The 15,438-nt window shown below is 47.5% G+C and overlaps 1 protein-coding gene across 1 annotated transcript in view; it reads left to right on the forward strand.

The window, feature by feature from the left end:
* The window catches only part of ABCA12 (ATP binding cassette subfamily A member 12), a 127,766-nt gene that overhangs the window by 4,862 nt on the left and 107,466 nt on the right, over positions 1 to 15,438 (forward strand). Inside the window, exon 2 of the mRNA XM_081849115.1 lies at positions 11,075 to 11,168. Within this exon, the coding sequence (XP_081705241.1) occupies positions 11,075 to 11,168 (94 nt within the window). The remainder of the gene's footprint in view (positions 1 to 11,074; positions 11,169 to 15,438) is intronic.

A 15,438-nucleotide genomic window follows, 5' to 3' on the forward strand; every position in this document is an offset into this window, starting at 1 on the left:
CCAGGGCCTGTCCACAAAGAAAGACTTGGCAAGGGATGGTGGGAGCCGCTGGTAGTGAGGAGGAGGTGGTGGAGGACAAGGTGCAGGGAAACGCCAACGCTTGGCTGCCCACAGGGGGGCACAGCAGGCAGGCGAGCAACTAATGGAAATGCCCCAACCAGACCCACCCAAGGCGTCAATAGCCATAGAGGTGGTGCTAGAACTCCCAAATGGACACCCAGTCAAGGTGAAGGGGCTGCTGGATTCAGGGAGCTCCTGCAATTTTTTCAGCAAGGGGTTCGCACTAGAGCACCAACTCCACCTGCTGCCACTTGATTTTCCCCTCCAAGTCACCACGATAGATGGCAGGAAGCTGCTGGGAGGGGAGGTGACACATCAAACCCCACCAATGAGAATGAGGGTTTCCAGACACACAGAAACCATTGCCTTTCATGTGGCCACGCTAGCAGGACCCCCAATAATATTAGGCATGAGCTGGCTAGCGCTACATGATCCAGTGGTGGCTTGGCATCAACGGACAGTCACCTTTGGGTCAGCTCACTGTTTGGAGCACTGTCTAGGGGGGGAAAAGCCCAGGTTGAGGTTGGCCAGAGTGGCAGGAACAGCACTGAAGCCGAGAGGAGAGGTGCCGCCACAGTACGCTGACCTGCAGGAGGTCTTCAGCGAGAGGGAGGCGGACAGGCTGCCACCACATAGGCCCTTTGACTGCCAAATCAACCTACTCCCTGGGGCGCAGCTGCCAGTGGGTAAGCTGTATGCCATGTCGGACCGGGAGATGCAGGAGTTGTGGAACTTTATTGACAAGAACCTAAAGAGGGGTTTCATAAGGGAATCTAAGGCAGTCGGGGGCAGCCCTGTGTTCTTTGTGGACAAAAAAAACACGGATCAGCCCAGGCTGGTCGTGGACTATAGAAGGTTGAACCTCGTATCGGAACCCGTGACCTTCCCAATGCCCCGAATTGATGACATTCTAACCCGGGTAAGGAAGGGGAAGATCTTTACCAAGCTGGACCTCAGGGGAGCATACAATTTGATTAGGATGAGGGAGGGGGACGAATGGAAAACCACCATGTTCACCCCCCTAGGGGCCTTTGAGTACCTGGTCATGCCATTTGGATTACAATCAGGCTCAGCCTGTTTTCAAAGCTTCATGCACCATGTGCTGGGCCCCCTGCTGTACAAGAACTGCATAGCCTTTCTGGACGACGTCCTGATCTATTCGGACAATGAGAAACAGCATGTCCAGGACGTCAGGGAAGTGCTAAAGAGACTCCAGAAGCATCAGTTATGGGTCAAGCTGGAGAAGTGCCAATTTCACGCCAGAGAAGTGGAATTTCTGGGATACAAGTTGTCGGACAGGGGCCTAGCCATGGACCCCAGCAAGGTGCAGGCGGTGCTGGAATGGAAGACCCCCAAAACCCGGAAGGATGTGCAGAGGTTCCTCGGGTTCAGCAACTTCTACCGGAAGTTCATCAAGAACTTCGCCCACTTGACCGCACCCATCACGGATTGTCTCAGTAGCAAAAAGAAGTTCGTCTGGACTGAAAGTGCCCAACAATCCTTCGAAAGACTAAAGAAGGTGTTCGCGTTGGAGGAACAGGTCCTGCACGTGGATCTGCAGAAGCCGATGAGGCTGAAGACAGACGCGTCAGACCGGGCCGTGGGAGCGGTATTGCTGCAGCCGGGGGGGAGGCAACACACCTGGAGACCGTGCGCCTTCTTCTCACGGAAGCTGAGCAAGTCGGAACAAAACTACACGGTGTATGATCGCGAACTGCTGGCAATTTACGCAGCCTTTCGGCAGTGGAGACATCTACTAATAGGGGCCCAGCACAAGATTCAGGTGTGCACGGATCACAAGAACTTGGAATATTGGAGAACGGCTCGAGTTCTCAACCAGAGACAGATTCGATGGGCACAGGAGTTCTCCAAGTTCTTCTTTGAGATCCAGTACGTGCCGGGAAAAGAGAACGTGAGGGCAGACGCGCTGTCCAGGAAGCCGGAGTACACGGAAGGAGAAGGACCGCCGGAAGTGAGGCACGTGTTCCCAGAGGAACGATGGGTGTGTGGGGGAGCGTTGGTTGGGAGACGAGAACTAACCGAGCTGATTCGCCAGGACGAATTCACCCAAACCAGGATCAGGGAACTCAGGGAAGCGAGGGGAGACCAGGGAGGCTTTGAGGAAAGGGAAGGACTGTTGTACTACAAGGGAGCAATGTATGTACCAGGGGAGGCCTTGCGGGAAAGGGTGCTTAAACAGCTTCACGACAATCCAACAGCGGGGCACTTTGGGCAACACAAAACTATGTTACTGGTTACTAGGCAGTTCTGGTGGCCAAGGGTGAGGGAAGTTGTATGAGAGTATGTACGGGGGTGTGACCGCTGCCAACGGGCTAAGGGGGAGAGGGCTGCCCCGGCAGGGTTGCTGGAACCCTTACCCACACCAGGAAGACCCTGGGAGGTGGTGTCTATCGATTTTATGACAGATTTGCCCAAGTCTAGAGGGAAGACAGCAGTCATGGTAGTAGTAGATCTGCTAACCAAAATGTGCCATTTTATAGCGTGCTCTCATGCAGTATCAGCAGAGGAAACAGCCAGGTTGTTTGTGGACCACATCTTCAGGCTGCATGGAGCTCCTTCAAGGGTTATCTCAGACCGCGGGAAACAATTTACCTCGAGGTTTTGGAGGAGGCTCATGAGCTTGTTGCAGGTAGAGGTGGGATTCTCGACGGCGAGACACCCGGAGACCAACGGGCAAGCAGAGAGAGCGAACAGTATTTTACAGCAATACCTACGCTGCTACATCAACGAGAGACAGAACGATTGGGTAGAGAGACTAGCACTGGCTGAGTTTGCATACAATAATGCTGAGCATGTGTCCACGGGGATGAGCCCGTTCATGGCTAATTATGGGTGTCACCCCAGGGCCTTTCCTGGGAGGGGGGAGGAAGGGGGGAGCGTACCCGCGGCAGAACAGTTTGTGGAAGAAATGGAGGCCCTGCACCAGCAGCTTAAGATGACCCTGGAAAGGGCCAAGGAAGTCTACAAGAGGCAAGCTGACAAGTGTCGCCGGGAAGGGGAGACTATAAGGGTGGGGGACCGGGTGTGGTTGTCCACCCAAGGGCTACCCTTTAAGGGAGGGTGCAAGAAACTGCGGCCAAAACAGCTAGGACCCTTTGAGGTAACGCAGCAAGTAAACCCTGTGGCATTCAGGCTCAAGTTGCCAGACAGCATGAAAATCCACCCGGTGTTTCATAGGTCACTGATCTCACCGTACAGGGGGGAGCAGAGGTTCCGGGGGGAAGGAGGAGAAGGCCCCACACACCCACAAGTAGAGGAGCGGGAACACCACAACCAGGTGATGGAGATCCTAAATTCGCGGGGGCGGGGGCAGCAGATGGAGTACCTGGTAGCTTGGGAAGGGGAGCCCGAGTCGGAAAACACGTGGGTTCCTGCGGGGGAGATAGGTGATGGAAATCTGGTGGAGGAGTTCCACGAACGGTATCCAAGGAAGCCCAAACCAATAGAGAGATTCTGGGAGGAGCAATTTGGGACCACAGACGAGGAAGAGGATTTTGTGGGTTTTTCTGCTTCCGAAGAGGAAGGAGGAGAAACGTCAGAAGAAGAGGAATCAGACTGGGAAGCCCGCCCCGCGCAAAGAGACCGGAGTGGGTGGGAAGCGGGGTTTGAGTCCTCGGAGGATGATAGCAGCTCCTTCCGGGGATTCCCTGCATCGTCGGCCGAAGAGAGAGACGTCACAGGGTCGGGCCGGGGGTGGAGGGGGTCCTGGGAGGGAGGTGGATGTCAGGGAACTGACATCAGAACGAGAGGTGGAGGCAAGGCTCCACAGCGATGCAGGAGAGGGACCAGCAGGGGGGAAGGAATTCAGCGTAACACCGGTAGGGAAGGGAGGGAAATGGAGGATTCGGAGAGAGGTCTCCAAGACCCTTCACCCGAGACTAGTGGGGAGAGCGCGAACACGCCTCTGCCTTCCCCTTACTTGCGCAGACGAGTTCCGCGCAGGGAGAGTAGGAGGAGACTTGGCGTCAAACAGCTCTTATGCTGGAAGAGATTCAAGAAACGCCCACTGACGGATTCTGCAAGTGACTGACCGGCCACGGAGTGTGAGCTGTCAGCCAAAGCATTGTTGGCCAGGCAATCTAACCAAAACCGAAGGCAACTTACGCACAAGTAACCCCTTACAACCATTACACCTGGGTTAGAGCCTTCACTGAGCAATCGCATTGCGCAGGGTCAGCACAGTATAGGGGCCCTCCATAGGGGGTCTGAGGGGAGGATTGACCATGGCACCCCCAAGTTTGGGTTGGGGTATCTGCCTGGTTGGCCAGTGAAACCTTGTTGCTTGGCTTGCACCACGGCAAGGTTCAACACTGGCCAACTCCCATGGAACGGGTTTAGGATGGTCGAAACCTGGTGGACCCATTCCTTCAATGTGGGGCTTATGGAATGATGAACTAATCCTAGGACCCCATGCCATGCCAACCCTTACCCTGCCTGCTTCTGGCCTGATTTCATCCTAGTTATTTTGCTGGTCTCATGGGTCGCGTAATGAGCTTGCCTGGGCAATTAGAATATTTTGGTTTTTGAATCAGAAGCTTCTTTCAATGTCTATATAAAAAGGTCCTAAGGCCCATCTGAGTCAATTTTTGAGCAATTTCAGACTTGAGACTTGAGCCTTTTAGCCTTCCCACTATTTATATAAATATGGAATAATTGCTGATGGAGAAGAGAGGCATTTGTAATGGTAATGACCATTCTAGCTGGTGTAGGCTTTATGCTTCCGTTACAAAACCTTTTGATGGGGGAGCTGCTTTAAGCCTCATGCGAAAACACCCTGTGACACAGAGATCGAAATATAACACAGTGCAAGAAGCAGGGATTTGTGTATGTTTGGATACCATCGAGTGCTATTTTGAAACAAGATGGCAGACTGAACCTTTCAGAACTGTACTGATTTCAACCATTGATTTCACAGCAGCACTTAACTTTTTGTTTCTTAGAATTCCTCCCCCCCCCAATTTTTTTTATTGATTTTCACAAAATTATAGACACACTAACAACTAAACAGACAAACAAAAATCAAACCTTATTAAAACTAATCTTATTAACCTTTGTTAAGTGACTACCTCGTATCCTTCTGGTTGGGTTTCAATGCATATCATTTTAACGGTTTTCCAAATCAAAATTCTTATATACTTAACTTGATCACTTAACATCATTCTTTCTTCCCAATTCAGCATTAAACATGTTAATTCATCATATTACTTATTTAAATCCTAAGCCTAACTGGCAATTGCAAGCTTTTTCCAATTAATTTAACTTAACGTATTTAACTAAATAATCATTGAATTTTGACCATTCTTCCTGGTACTCCTCCTCCTTCTGGTCGCAGACTCTTCTGGTCAGGTCGGCTAGCTCCGAAAAGTCCATCGTCTTCATCTGGCATTCTTCCACAGTTGGTATTTCTTGTGTTTTCCACTTCTTAGCTAGTAAAATTCGAGCAGCAGTAGTGGCATGCAAAAATATTTTAACATCTTTCTTGGGCAATTCCAAACCTGTTATTCCAAGAAGAAAGGCCTCTGGTTTCTTAATAAATGTATATTTCAACATTTTTTTCAATTCATTATAAATCTTCTCCCAGAAGTCTTTCACCTTAGGGCAGGTCCACCACATGTGATAGAAAGTACCTTCCTTTTCTTTACATTTCCAACAAAGATTATCACAGTTATGATAAATCTTTGCTAGTCTGACAGGGGTCAAATACTATCTATATATCATTTTCATTATATTTTCCTTTAACATTGTATATGCAGTGAACTTAACCCCTTTCTTCCATAATCTTTCCCAATCCTCAAACATTATGTTATATCCTACATCTCTTGCCCAATCTATTATCACTGATTTAACTTGTTCATCCTTTGTATGCCACTCCAACAATAGCTTATACATTTTAGACAGATTTTTAACTTTAGAATCCAACAACTCTCACTCCAACTGTTTCTTAGAATTCCTGAGCAGTGTCAGGTACGAGTCCGCTAGGGGTGTAATAAAGTAAAAATCACCAGATCTTCAGTTACTGCATAAATAAGTATCCTTTTTAAGATTTATAAAATCACTCATTGCTATGCCCACTAATTCTTACTACAGTGGTACCTCGGGTTACATACGCTTCAGGTTACATACGCTTCAGGTTACAGACTCTGCTAACCCAGAAATATTACCTCGGATTAAGAACTTTGCTTCAGGATGAGAACAGAAATTGTGTAGTGGCAGCGCAGCAGTAGCAGGAGGCCCCATTATCTAAAGTGGTGCTTCAGGTTAAGAACAGTTTCAGGTTAAGAACGGACCTCTGGAACGAATTAAGTATGTAACCAGAGGTACCACTGTACCTGTTTTCAGATTTGATACTCATTCTACCTTAATTTGTATCAGAAAATCATTTGCTTGGTATAGGGATGAGGAACCTGTGGCTCTCTAGATGTTGCTGAACTCTAACTCTCCTTGCTGCCATTCAGTAAGTTACTGGCTGGGGATGGTGGGAGTTGTAGAAGAGTTGCATGCCTGGGGACATTGGATGGAATTTGTGTGCATTCCCCAGCCCCCTTCCATGTTTTAAGCCCTTGCGCCTTCAGGTGAACATCAGAACAGGGCTGCTGTGTCACATGTAATACTAGAGTCCCTGAAACATCAGCACATGTACTTTTATATAGCAACTTTTATTTTAACACGTCATCTTACTGTCTTCATGATCTCAGTAAGTTGGGTGAAAAAAGATTGCAATCTATGCTCCAGCAGCTGCAGTGCCGCTGCCCAATTTAATCGTCAGCCATGGCTGCCAGCTGTTTCGCACCCCAGAGCGATTGTTGGCCTTTTGTATGCCATGTCTGCTCCGCTATCGAGTGGGCTGGGGGCTGGGGAAGTGGGTCTGTATCCCTGTTGTTATTGATTTTATAAGGCTGCAGTTTCCTGCAAGCCCCCCTGACTGCATCACCTACCCAATCAAGCAAATCTAGAGCTGTTTCTATGATTTAAGCTATCACTGAGAGCAGAAAAATTATCTGTATGGGTAGTCTCAGCACTACGCTGCCATTCTGCCCACTGGCAAACCACATATTGCAACTTTTATATAATTCACCACTTTCCGAATAGTTTACTGGGGCACCGAGACAAAGTCCCATATATTACTGAGCAAGTGACTTAAAAAAAAAATGCATATAAGAGCTCAAATGCTAGATTGTCTTAGTCATACTGGATAAATTGTAAAGTGTCCCTGTTGTGTGATTGGTTGGTTATTAATTTGTGCTGTGTGTTTCAATCAAAATGGGTCCTATGACCATAGTGAAGACATTTATTATTTTCCTTAGAATACCTGTGCCTTAAAACATTTTCCATGTTTTTTAATTTGTTGATTTCCCCTTCACTGAGCATGTTTGACAAGATAAAGCAATAAAAGAGTAAAATGTAGAGTTGCTTGAGCATAAAGCAACATCTGAACTATGGGGAGGTTCCTCCTCAAGGGAAACAACATGCTTTCTAGCCAATGGACAAGCGGAAATGTGGACAAGTCCCTAATGGCACATTTTGCTGCAACTGGTCGACAAAGAGCAACTGGGAGGGTCAAGGAAGTTAACAGCCCAGTTGTTTAAGCTCCAGCCAGGGAGTCAAATTCCCTCTTCCCTCCCTTTGGCTGTCTTTCAGAACGGGCATGAAAAAAACACCCAAAAGGCTGTCACATTTTCACTGGGGACAATAGGGTTCCCATAAACCTCCCACCCACCCTACTTTGTTTAACTCAGTACCAGAAAGACTGGGGTGGATTGGGGTGGAATTCCTGAGTTAGACTGGGATGCTATGTATAAAGATGGGTGCCTCCCCACCCCCTGCCAAACTCTATGGGGTTCCAGGCACTCACCCAGGGTCTGTATTCCTTTGGAGAATTGAGACACAGTGGAGACTGTCATAGCTTTAAGAAATATGGCTTATTCACCTATTTATACCTTCATTCTGCATGAAGGGAGTCCAGATCTTACAGCATGAGGAGCTTGTCCCCCACAGCAGCGCAGCCATGGAGTCTGGTATCTCTCCCAGCCAGCCTTCAGCCAGCCAGCTCAAGATGAATCCCAGTCTTTATTCTTCCTTCTTCTTCCCATAACAACCTGCTAAAAACTCTCTTTTTACCTCATACCCAGTTACCCTGCCAACCTTCCAAAGCCCCAGTGTCTGTTCACACCTCCGGTCAAGAGGAAGGACAGTTTTATTGCATTGGCAATGGCTCCCAATGGCCCTGTAATGTTTCTTAATGGCCCTAGCTTGGCCAAGTCATTTTGCATAGACTAGCCCAGGAATTCCTCTGCAGCTTATATTTCCCCCCTTCACATACCAGCTGATCAAAATCCTGTCATTTATTAATTTCTAAGTTTTTTGGGGGGGTTCCCCTTCCAAATCTATAACATGTTCTGTCATGTCAAAGTCTGGTGGATTCTTTGAAACAAAAGAAATCTCTTGGCTGAATTGTTGTTTTTGTAAATTAAGGCCAGATTATACAATATATTTTACTACTTTCTTTCCTTATGGGTGAAGTTCATTTATCTCTTAACTGGAAACTCATCTGGTATCCAAAGAAACAAAATGTAACTTCTGGTTTGTACAGGGTGCCAGAGATTCATGAGTTTCCAGTTCGCCCAAGTCAGTTAGCCCATTGCATGGAGAAAGCTAAAACTTTCCCTAGGATGATTTCCCATAATTCACTTGGCCTTCCCTCAATATATGTCCTATGGCAGGCATAGGCAAACTTGGGCCCTCCAGGTTTTGGGACTACAATTCCCATAATCCCTAGCTAACAGGACCAGTGGTCAGGGATGATGGGAATTGTAGTCCCAAAACCTGGAGGGCTGGAGTTCGCCTATGTGGCATGCCTGGCCTATGGCTCAAGTTTTAACTGCTTTAGAAACTAGGATATTTTCAAGCTCCCGGTTTCCAGTTACACCTAGTTTTATAGATACTAAAATCTTGTAAAATTTTAGAAAACCACCTGAGAAGCAAAGGGTTGGAATAAAGTGCACCCAACCAAAGGAAAGAGACAGCTATGCCACCCCAAAAAGATACATTTGGGAACTAATATACAAGCTGTAATTAGCTGTGATATGAGCTTGAGCTTTGAGCTGGAGACTCATGCTTTATTGCTTCAACACATAAGTGAAGCATGAGGAGTACCAGCTAGCAGCCAACTACATTTGCAATATGGGGAAGTATTAATGCTCTTCTACTTTACACAGATATTGTAAAAATAACTGAGAAAATGTGCACAAAGTTCTTTTACTGTGAAGATGCACAGTTTAAATATTATTGTTGTTGCCATGATAAGTATGGAAGAAAGGGGTATTTTTGATCCATTGCAAGTGAATTGAAGCTGCTTCAGTGGCTGCTCCAGCTACTATTTCCAGGAGCTTCCACTTCTTTTTCTATGAATGTTGCTTAACAGTTCATTTTCAGAGACATTAACAGTTCAGAGACATTTTCAGAGACATTTTTCTGCCTATATAAAATCAGTTTGCATTGCTTGTAGGTCCCTGTGATAAAAAAAAGAGGCTCAGGAGTTGATTTGCCGTGTGCTGGTGTAAATTAAATAAGAATTCCTTGCAGGCTGTGTAGCAATATAAGAAAATATGGGATTTTCACTGATCCTCTAACTGTTCAATTAGGATAATATCTCAAAAACTATTATAGAATTAGTTTAAAATTTACCAGTGCTCTCAAGGATTGAGACTCTCTGGGGAACCTTCTATGGAAGCCAGGCTTATTTGAGCCTGGAATGAACTTAGTTCACTTACTTATTTTATTATTTGATCTATATACTGCCTTTCATCACAAGCTCTCAGGGCAGTAAACAGAATAAAATACAAGGTAAAAACACAAGTAAATAGTTAAAAGAAAACCAACAAACAATAACCCCCCTCCTAAAAGCACATTTAAAGGGCTGTAGAATATTAATCAGGCTGGTAGAAGAGGAACTAGGAATTTAGGAAGTTATGTTTCACTGAGTCAGACCATTCAGAGCCAGCCCACCCAAGAAGCCTCAAGCAGCAGGATCCACAGGAGCAATAGCTCCAGTCAGTGGTGGAGGAAGGGAGGGCAGTGGAGGCGGTGTGACCCGGGTGTCATCCCTGAGGGGGGTGACATTGCCGCCCCACCCCCCTGGGTGTCCCACCGCTCGCCATGGGTGGCATCCCCCGGGACGCTCTCCGCAGGCGCTGCCCTGGATGCCGGAGCAGCTAGCTGCTTCTCTGGCTCCAGCCTCCAAGAAATGCAGTTCCTGCAGCTGCTGCTGCTGCTGTCGCTGCGGCATGCTTCTTGGAGACCCAATCTGCCGCCTCCTTGGCAGTGCCTCCCCACCCTGCTTGCCACCTCTACAGTGGCCTCTTGGCAAATAGGAGGCTCAGCTTGTCTTCCCCACCCCTATGGGGCTGCTGTCTGGGGTCTCCTGGGCTCTGCACCTGCCCAGTGTGACTCAGACCAGGCCCCTTTCAGCCCTGCAACAGCCTTTGACTCCCACTTCAACCATCGGTGAAGGTTGTTTCCATTCCGCCCTTGTTCCTGATGTAAATCTTCACTCACCCCTTCTTCCCTTGTGGTGGCAGCGGGAGGCACCATTTTGTGGTTCATCTCAGGTGCCCAAATGGCTTGGGCTGGCCGTGAGACTATTGGTCCAATTGGTCTAGCCAAGTATGATCTACACTGGCGAGCAGTGGCCACTCAATGTTTCAGGCAGAACTTTTTCTTTCTACCTGGAGATGCTTTCTACCTGAACCTGGGATTTCTCTCTGCAAGGCAGATTCCCTACCACTGAAGGCTAGGACAAGTAGGACCACAAACAAATAAGGTTTCTAGTGATTATTTGTGAATGCATTGGATTCTGGTAGAAGGAGAATTGGAAAGCTGATGTTTGATATATGTGTGTGCGTTGCTTTGTTGAACAGATTTTCCTTTTATGTTACTGACATACACTTTTAACCATTTAAGAAGGATTCATACTGCCCCTGCTTCTCTCTCACAGGTTTGGTCATTCACATTAATTGCATGGCCTGTGTTTTTATTCATCCTTATGGCCATCATACGAACCAGATTTCCTCCAGAAGCCCAGCCAAACTGTGAGTAACTTGATCCCCCTTTAAAGATGGATATGGGATTTGTATTGTTGTAGAAAAGGCTCAGGTCCTTTACTTCTAGAAGCTTTAGCTATTTGAAGATAACTATCATTTCTCCTCTCAATCTCCTCTTTTCTGGGCTAAACATACTCTGGGAAGAAAAAAGCTTTTAATAGTTTCTTAGATACCATTGTCCCAGAAGGGTGTTTTCTGTCTACTGCCTCTCTCCCCAATCTGTCTACTGCAGTGTTTCCCAACCGGTGTTCCGCGGCACACTAGTGTGCCGTGAGACATTGCCTGGTGTGCCGTGGGAAGGAGGCGGGCGAGTCGGGCAGCGAGAGGCCTTAGGCGCCCTGCAGAAAGGCGTCCTCTTTGTGGGTGGGTTCTCCCCCCTCCCTTAGCGCATCGTATTTAGTTGGGGATTCTGGAGAGGGGGGCGGGGGTGCGCTGGCCCCGAGCGGAACAGACGCGCCGTCGTCCCCACCTCCCTCTCCTCAGTAGCTCCGAGCCGACTGACTGAGGGTGGGACGCGGCCAGCGGCGTCCTCTCTCTCTCTCTCTCCGCCTCCCAGCACCGCTTTTCCCGAGGCGGGCGCGCGCCTAAGGCTGAATGGGAGCAGCCTGGAGGCTTGGCGGCCTCTCAGCGGCTCATGACGGGCGTCCCGAGGCGGGAGGTGCTGAGCAGGGGCTCTGCGAGAGGGCGCGAGGGATGCGTGGTGGTGCCTGCGCGCGTGACTTAAGAGGGCGACCTGCTGCCTCTCCTCTCTCTCCCCTCCCTCCCCTCATGGGCACGGAGTCCCCGGCACAGCTTGGCGCTACTACAGCTACAGCTGCTGCTGCTCCTGCCCAGCCTCTGAGGGACCGCAGTCTCCCACCCTCTTTTTTTTTTTTTTTTTTGGCGGGATGCTGAGGTAAAGGATCCCCTCGCGCGCGGGCGGGCATCTCTTTGGGCAGGGCGCGTGTGGAGGCTTAAGGTGGGGAGTGTGGAGGGGTTGCCGCTTGCGAGGGGAGGGTTCATATTGTATTGGGCGACACGGCTCTCCAATGGCCAGCCTGCGGAGGAACATTGAGTTGGAGCATTTCGAGGAGAGGGACAAAAGGCGCACTGAATAAAGTATTTTATAATTTTTCATATTTCTGTTTACTTACTATTTCATAATAAAGTAATTATAAAATACTTTCTTTGTGTTTATTTGATTCCTATTAAAGAGAGTTACTTTATATATAGTCAATATAGGCACAGAGTTAATTTTTTAAACATTTTCTAATGGTGGTGTGCCTCGAGATTTTTTTCATGAAACAAGTGTGCCTTTGCCCAAAAAAGGTTGGGAAACACTGGTCTACTGCAACCTCTCCCCAATCTGCCTATTATCAGCAAAGTTAGGTGCCCAATTTTGTGTGATGGTTTTGTCAATGGGGACTTTATGCACTGATTCTAAGCATAATTTGGGAAGTGTAGAGGTGCCACACCCTCTCCTTTTGGATGACACCGGCATGTGTGTGAAATCAAAAACGCTTAAGAGATAATCTGAATTTACTATATTCAAGGTCAGGTTGGTAGAACCTGTTTGCTGGAATGTTTCTTAATAGTTTCTTCAGCATCTCTCTTTCAATTTACGCTCACATAGAGCAAGCTATTTATTTTGCAGGCTCACCTAGAATTGTAGGAACAAGGAACAGTGCCTGTAGCAGCATGAAACTAGTTGAACAAGATCCTTCTCCTGTTAGCTAATAGTTTCTGGTCTCTGCATGATATTTAAAAAAAAAAAAAGAATTAGCAATTGTGCAATTCAATATTGAAGTAAAACACTATACCAGAATATTTTTCTAACTAATCCTACACTTAATCCAAACTGACATTGTAGAACTTAGTCTCAATGGTCACAGTTGGACACTTCCAGCATTAGCTGCAGTTGGGGAGTTCAACAGGGACAAATAAACTGCATGGCTACAGTTCATCTTTAAGGGCTCAGAACCCACGTTAGTCTGGCAATTTCCAGCTAATCACAGCCATGACAGGTTTGACATCTTCCGGAGCAGAGGAAGATGGTTATGTAGAGTGGAAGGTATCACCAAATTTTCCCATCTCCTTATTAGAAAGAATTGGACCATGGACTTCATTTCTTTGCTTACCAGAGATGGAGGGCTGGGTAATCTTAAAATAATAAACTGGGGTAGTATAACTGCACCATGGCAGGTGTCTAAATTTGATGGGGCAGTGAGAGGAGCTACTTAATCTTTTTACATTGGACATTTGTCTGCTAAAAACCCCACCCAGCTGCTTTGCTCCCTGGAGGAGAAAAAACCAATGCAGACTTGAGATGCTCCCAGACAGGAGGTTATTGTGGAATCAGTGCTGCTCATGCACACAAGCTTTTTTGCAGTGACTAAATGATGTTGTCACCAAAATGCCATTCTGCACTTCTTATTTTTGGTATGTTTAATTCAGATGATGCCTTACTGTGGGGAATCCAGTCAGGAGAAATAGCCATTGTATATCTTCGGTAACCACTAGTGTGGAAGCTCATTAGAACATTTTTGGAAGGGGTGTGGTGGTTTGTCATGTGTCTGCTGGTGTTTCAGTTGGCGGCTTCTCATGCAGTACCCTTACTTCCATTTGCTCCTCACCTGAGCATGACTTAGTCATTTTATCTCAGCAGCACCCAATAACACTCCTCTCCCAATTTCCACTGTTTGCTAGACGTTCGTATACCAACAACCCAGCTCAGCAGAGCTGGTCTCTCAAGATCTCCACACGGTAAAGTAGGGGATTACCTTGGAGACTGTAACTGTAGTATTCCTAATGTTTTTAGGCATGACCAGCCCCCCTGTCCTCCCCAAAACAAACGGAAATGGGTTGTGTTATGAAATAAGAAGACATCTACATATTTTGGAGATCTACATATTTTGGAGATTACCTAGAGGGCCAGAGTCATTCATGTTGTCTATGCTTGCAGAAGATAGCCAGGTTACACCTGCTGTTTTCTCGCTCCAGGCAACTAAGCCTCAGCTTGGTGTACGTCCCCTCCCACACCTCTTCCTCCCCACTGTCACCAATACTTTCCCCTCTCCTTTCTCCCTGATCTGCTGTTGTGCCAGGGCTATCCATGCCACACCGAGGAAGAGGTCCTATGAGTGTACCACCATCATTTTGCTGTGATGGTGGCAAAGCTTGTAAAGTTAAATTTTAACAGGATTTGCCTCTGTCATGGCTAAGGGGCAGTGGCACAGGTAACTTCCAGGGTCTCCTCACCTACACTGCCTCACCCTCAGGAAGGGGCACAGATCCAAAATATGTCACCCTCAGGAAGGGGCACAGATGGGGGCACAATTCACTACCTATCCTGAACCGCTATCTGAGGTGTGCATCAAGGTTAAAGGCCCGTTGTTCCAAATCCTAACTTATGTAAGTTATTTTCAGGATACATGCATTCAGAACTTTAAAGCACTCTGCTACTGAAATAATCAGCTCCTACCTATTATGTGCCAATCCCTGCCCTCCCTCACTCCCAACTGATAGAGCTGATAGAGGCTGGGAATGAGGCCAGACAAAGAGAGATAAGAACACTGGAATGTGGCTGCCTGACAGAGAACATTGAGCCGGCAGCAGATGGCGACAGTAACCTGATCCCTGGGCATAGTGGACAAGGAAAGGGGCGCCAGAGCAGAGATACACAGACTAACAGTTGAGAGGCCGGAAATAGCCAGCCCCAAAACTCGAAGGCGTGAAAGGGTCAGTGAGAGGAGGGGGAAAGAGCGAAAGCGAAAGGGCTTTTTCCCCTGTTGGAGGAAGAGGAAGGGGCAGAGTTTAGACTCGGCAACTGCAAACTTGGAGTCAGACACGGAGTGAAGGAGCTCTGGAGTGATTTAAGTGTTTGAGCAATAAACCTGAGATAATTACTACCAGTGTCTCGCTTCGCTTCTGTGGGAGAGCCAAGCCGTTACAGGAAGTGACCTCCACAGACAACAGATCAACTTCTCTTTACTTATCTTTGTGGCTATGATCTCCTGTGTGATGCGGATGCAATTAGGCAGTTGCATGTGCATGCGGATTCCATCCTTTTCCCTCCCCACCCCTGCAAGGTCCCAGACTCTGGCAACACATGCTATGCCACTGAATAGCTGTGCAGTTACAGAACAGCAGATGCCTAAAGCTTGCGCATCTCCAAGCACAATTCAGTGTGCTGATTTTAATCTACAAAAGCCTTTTGTGTTTGGGATTAGGGCTGGACAATGTCAGGTTTTCTACATCACAATGTATTGCTAGGCAAACA

This window comes from Podarcis erhardii (genome assembly GCF_964252035.2).
Source record: "Podarcis erhardii genome assembly, chromosome: 1".
Taxonomy (NCBI): Eukaryota; Metazoa; Chordata; class Lepidosauria; order Squamata; family Lacertidae; genus Podarcis; species Podarcis erhardii.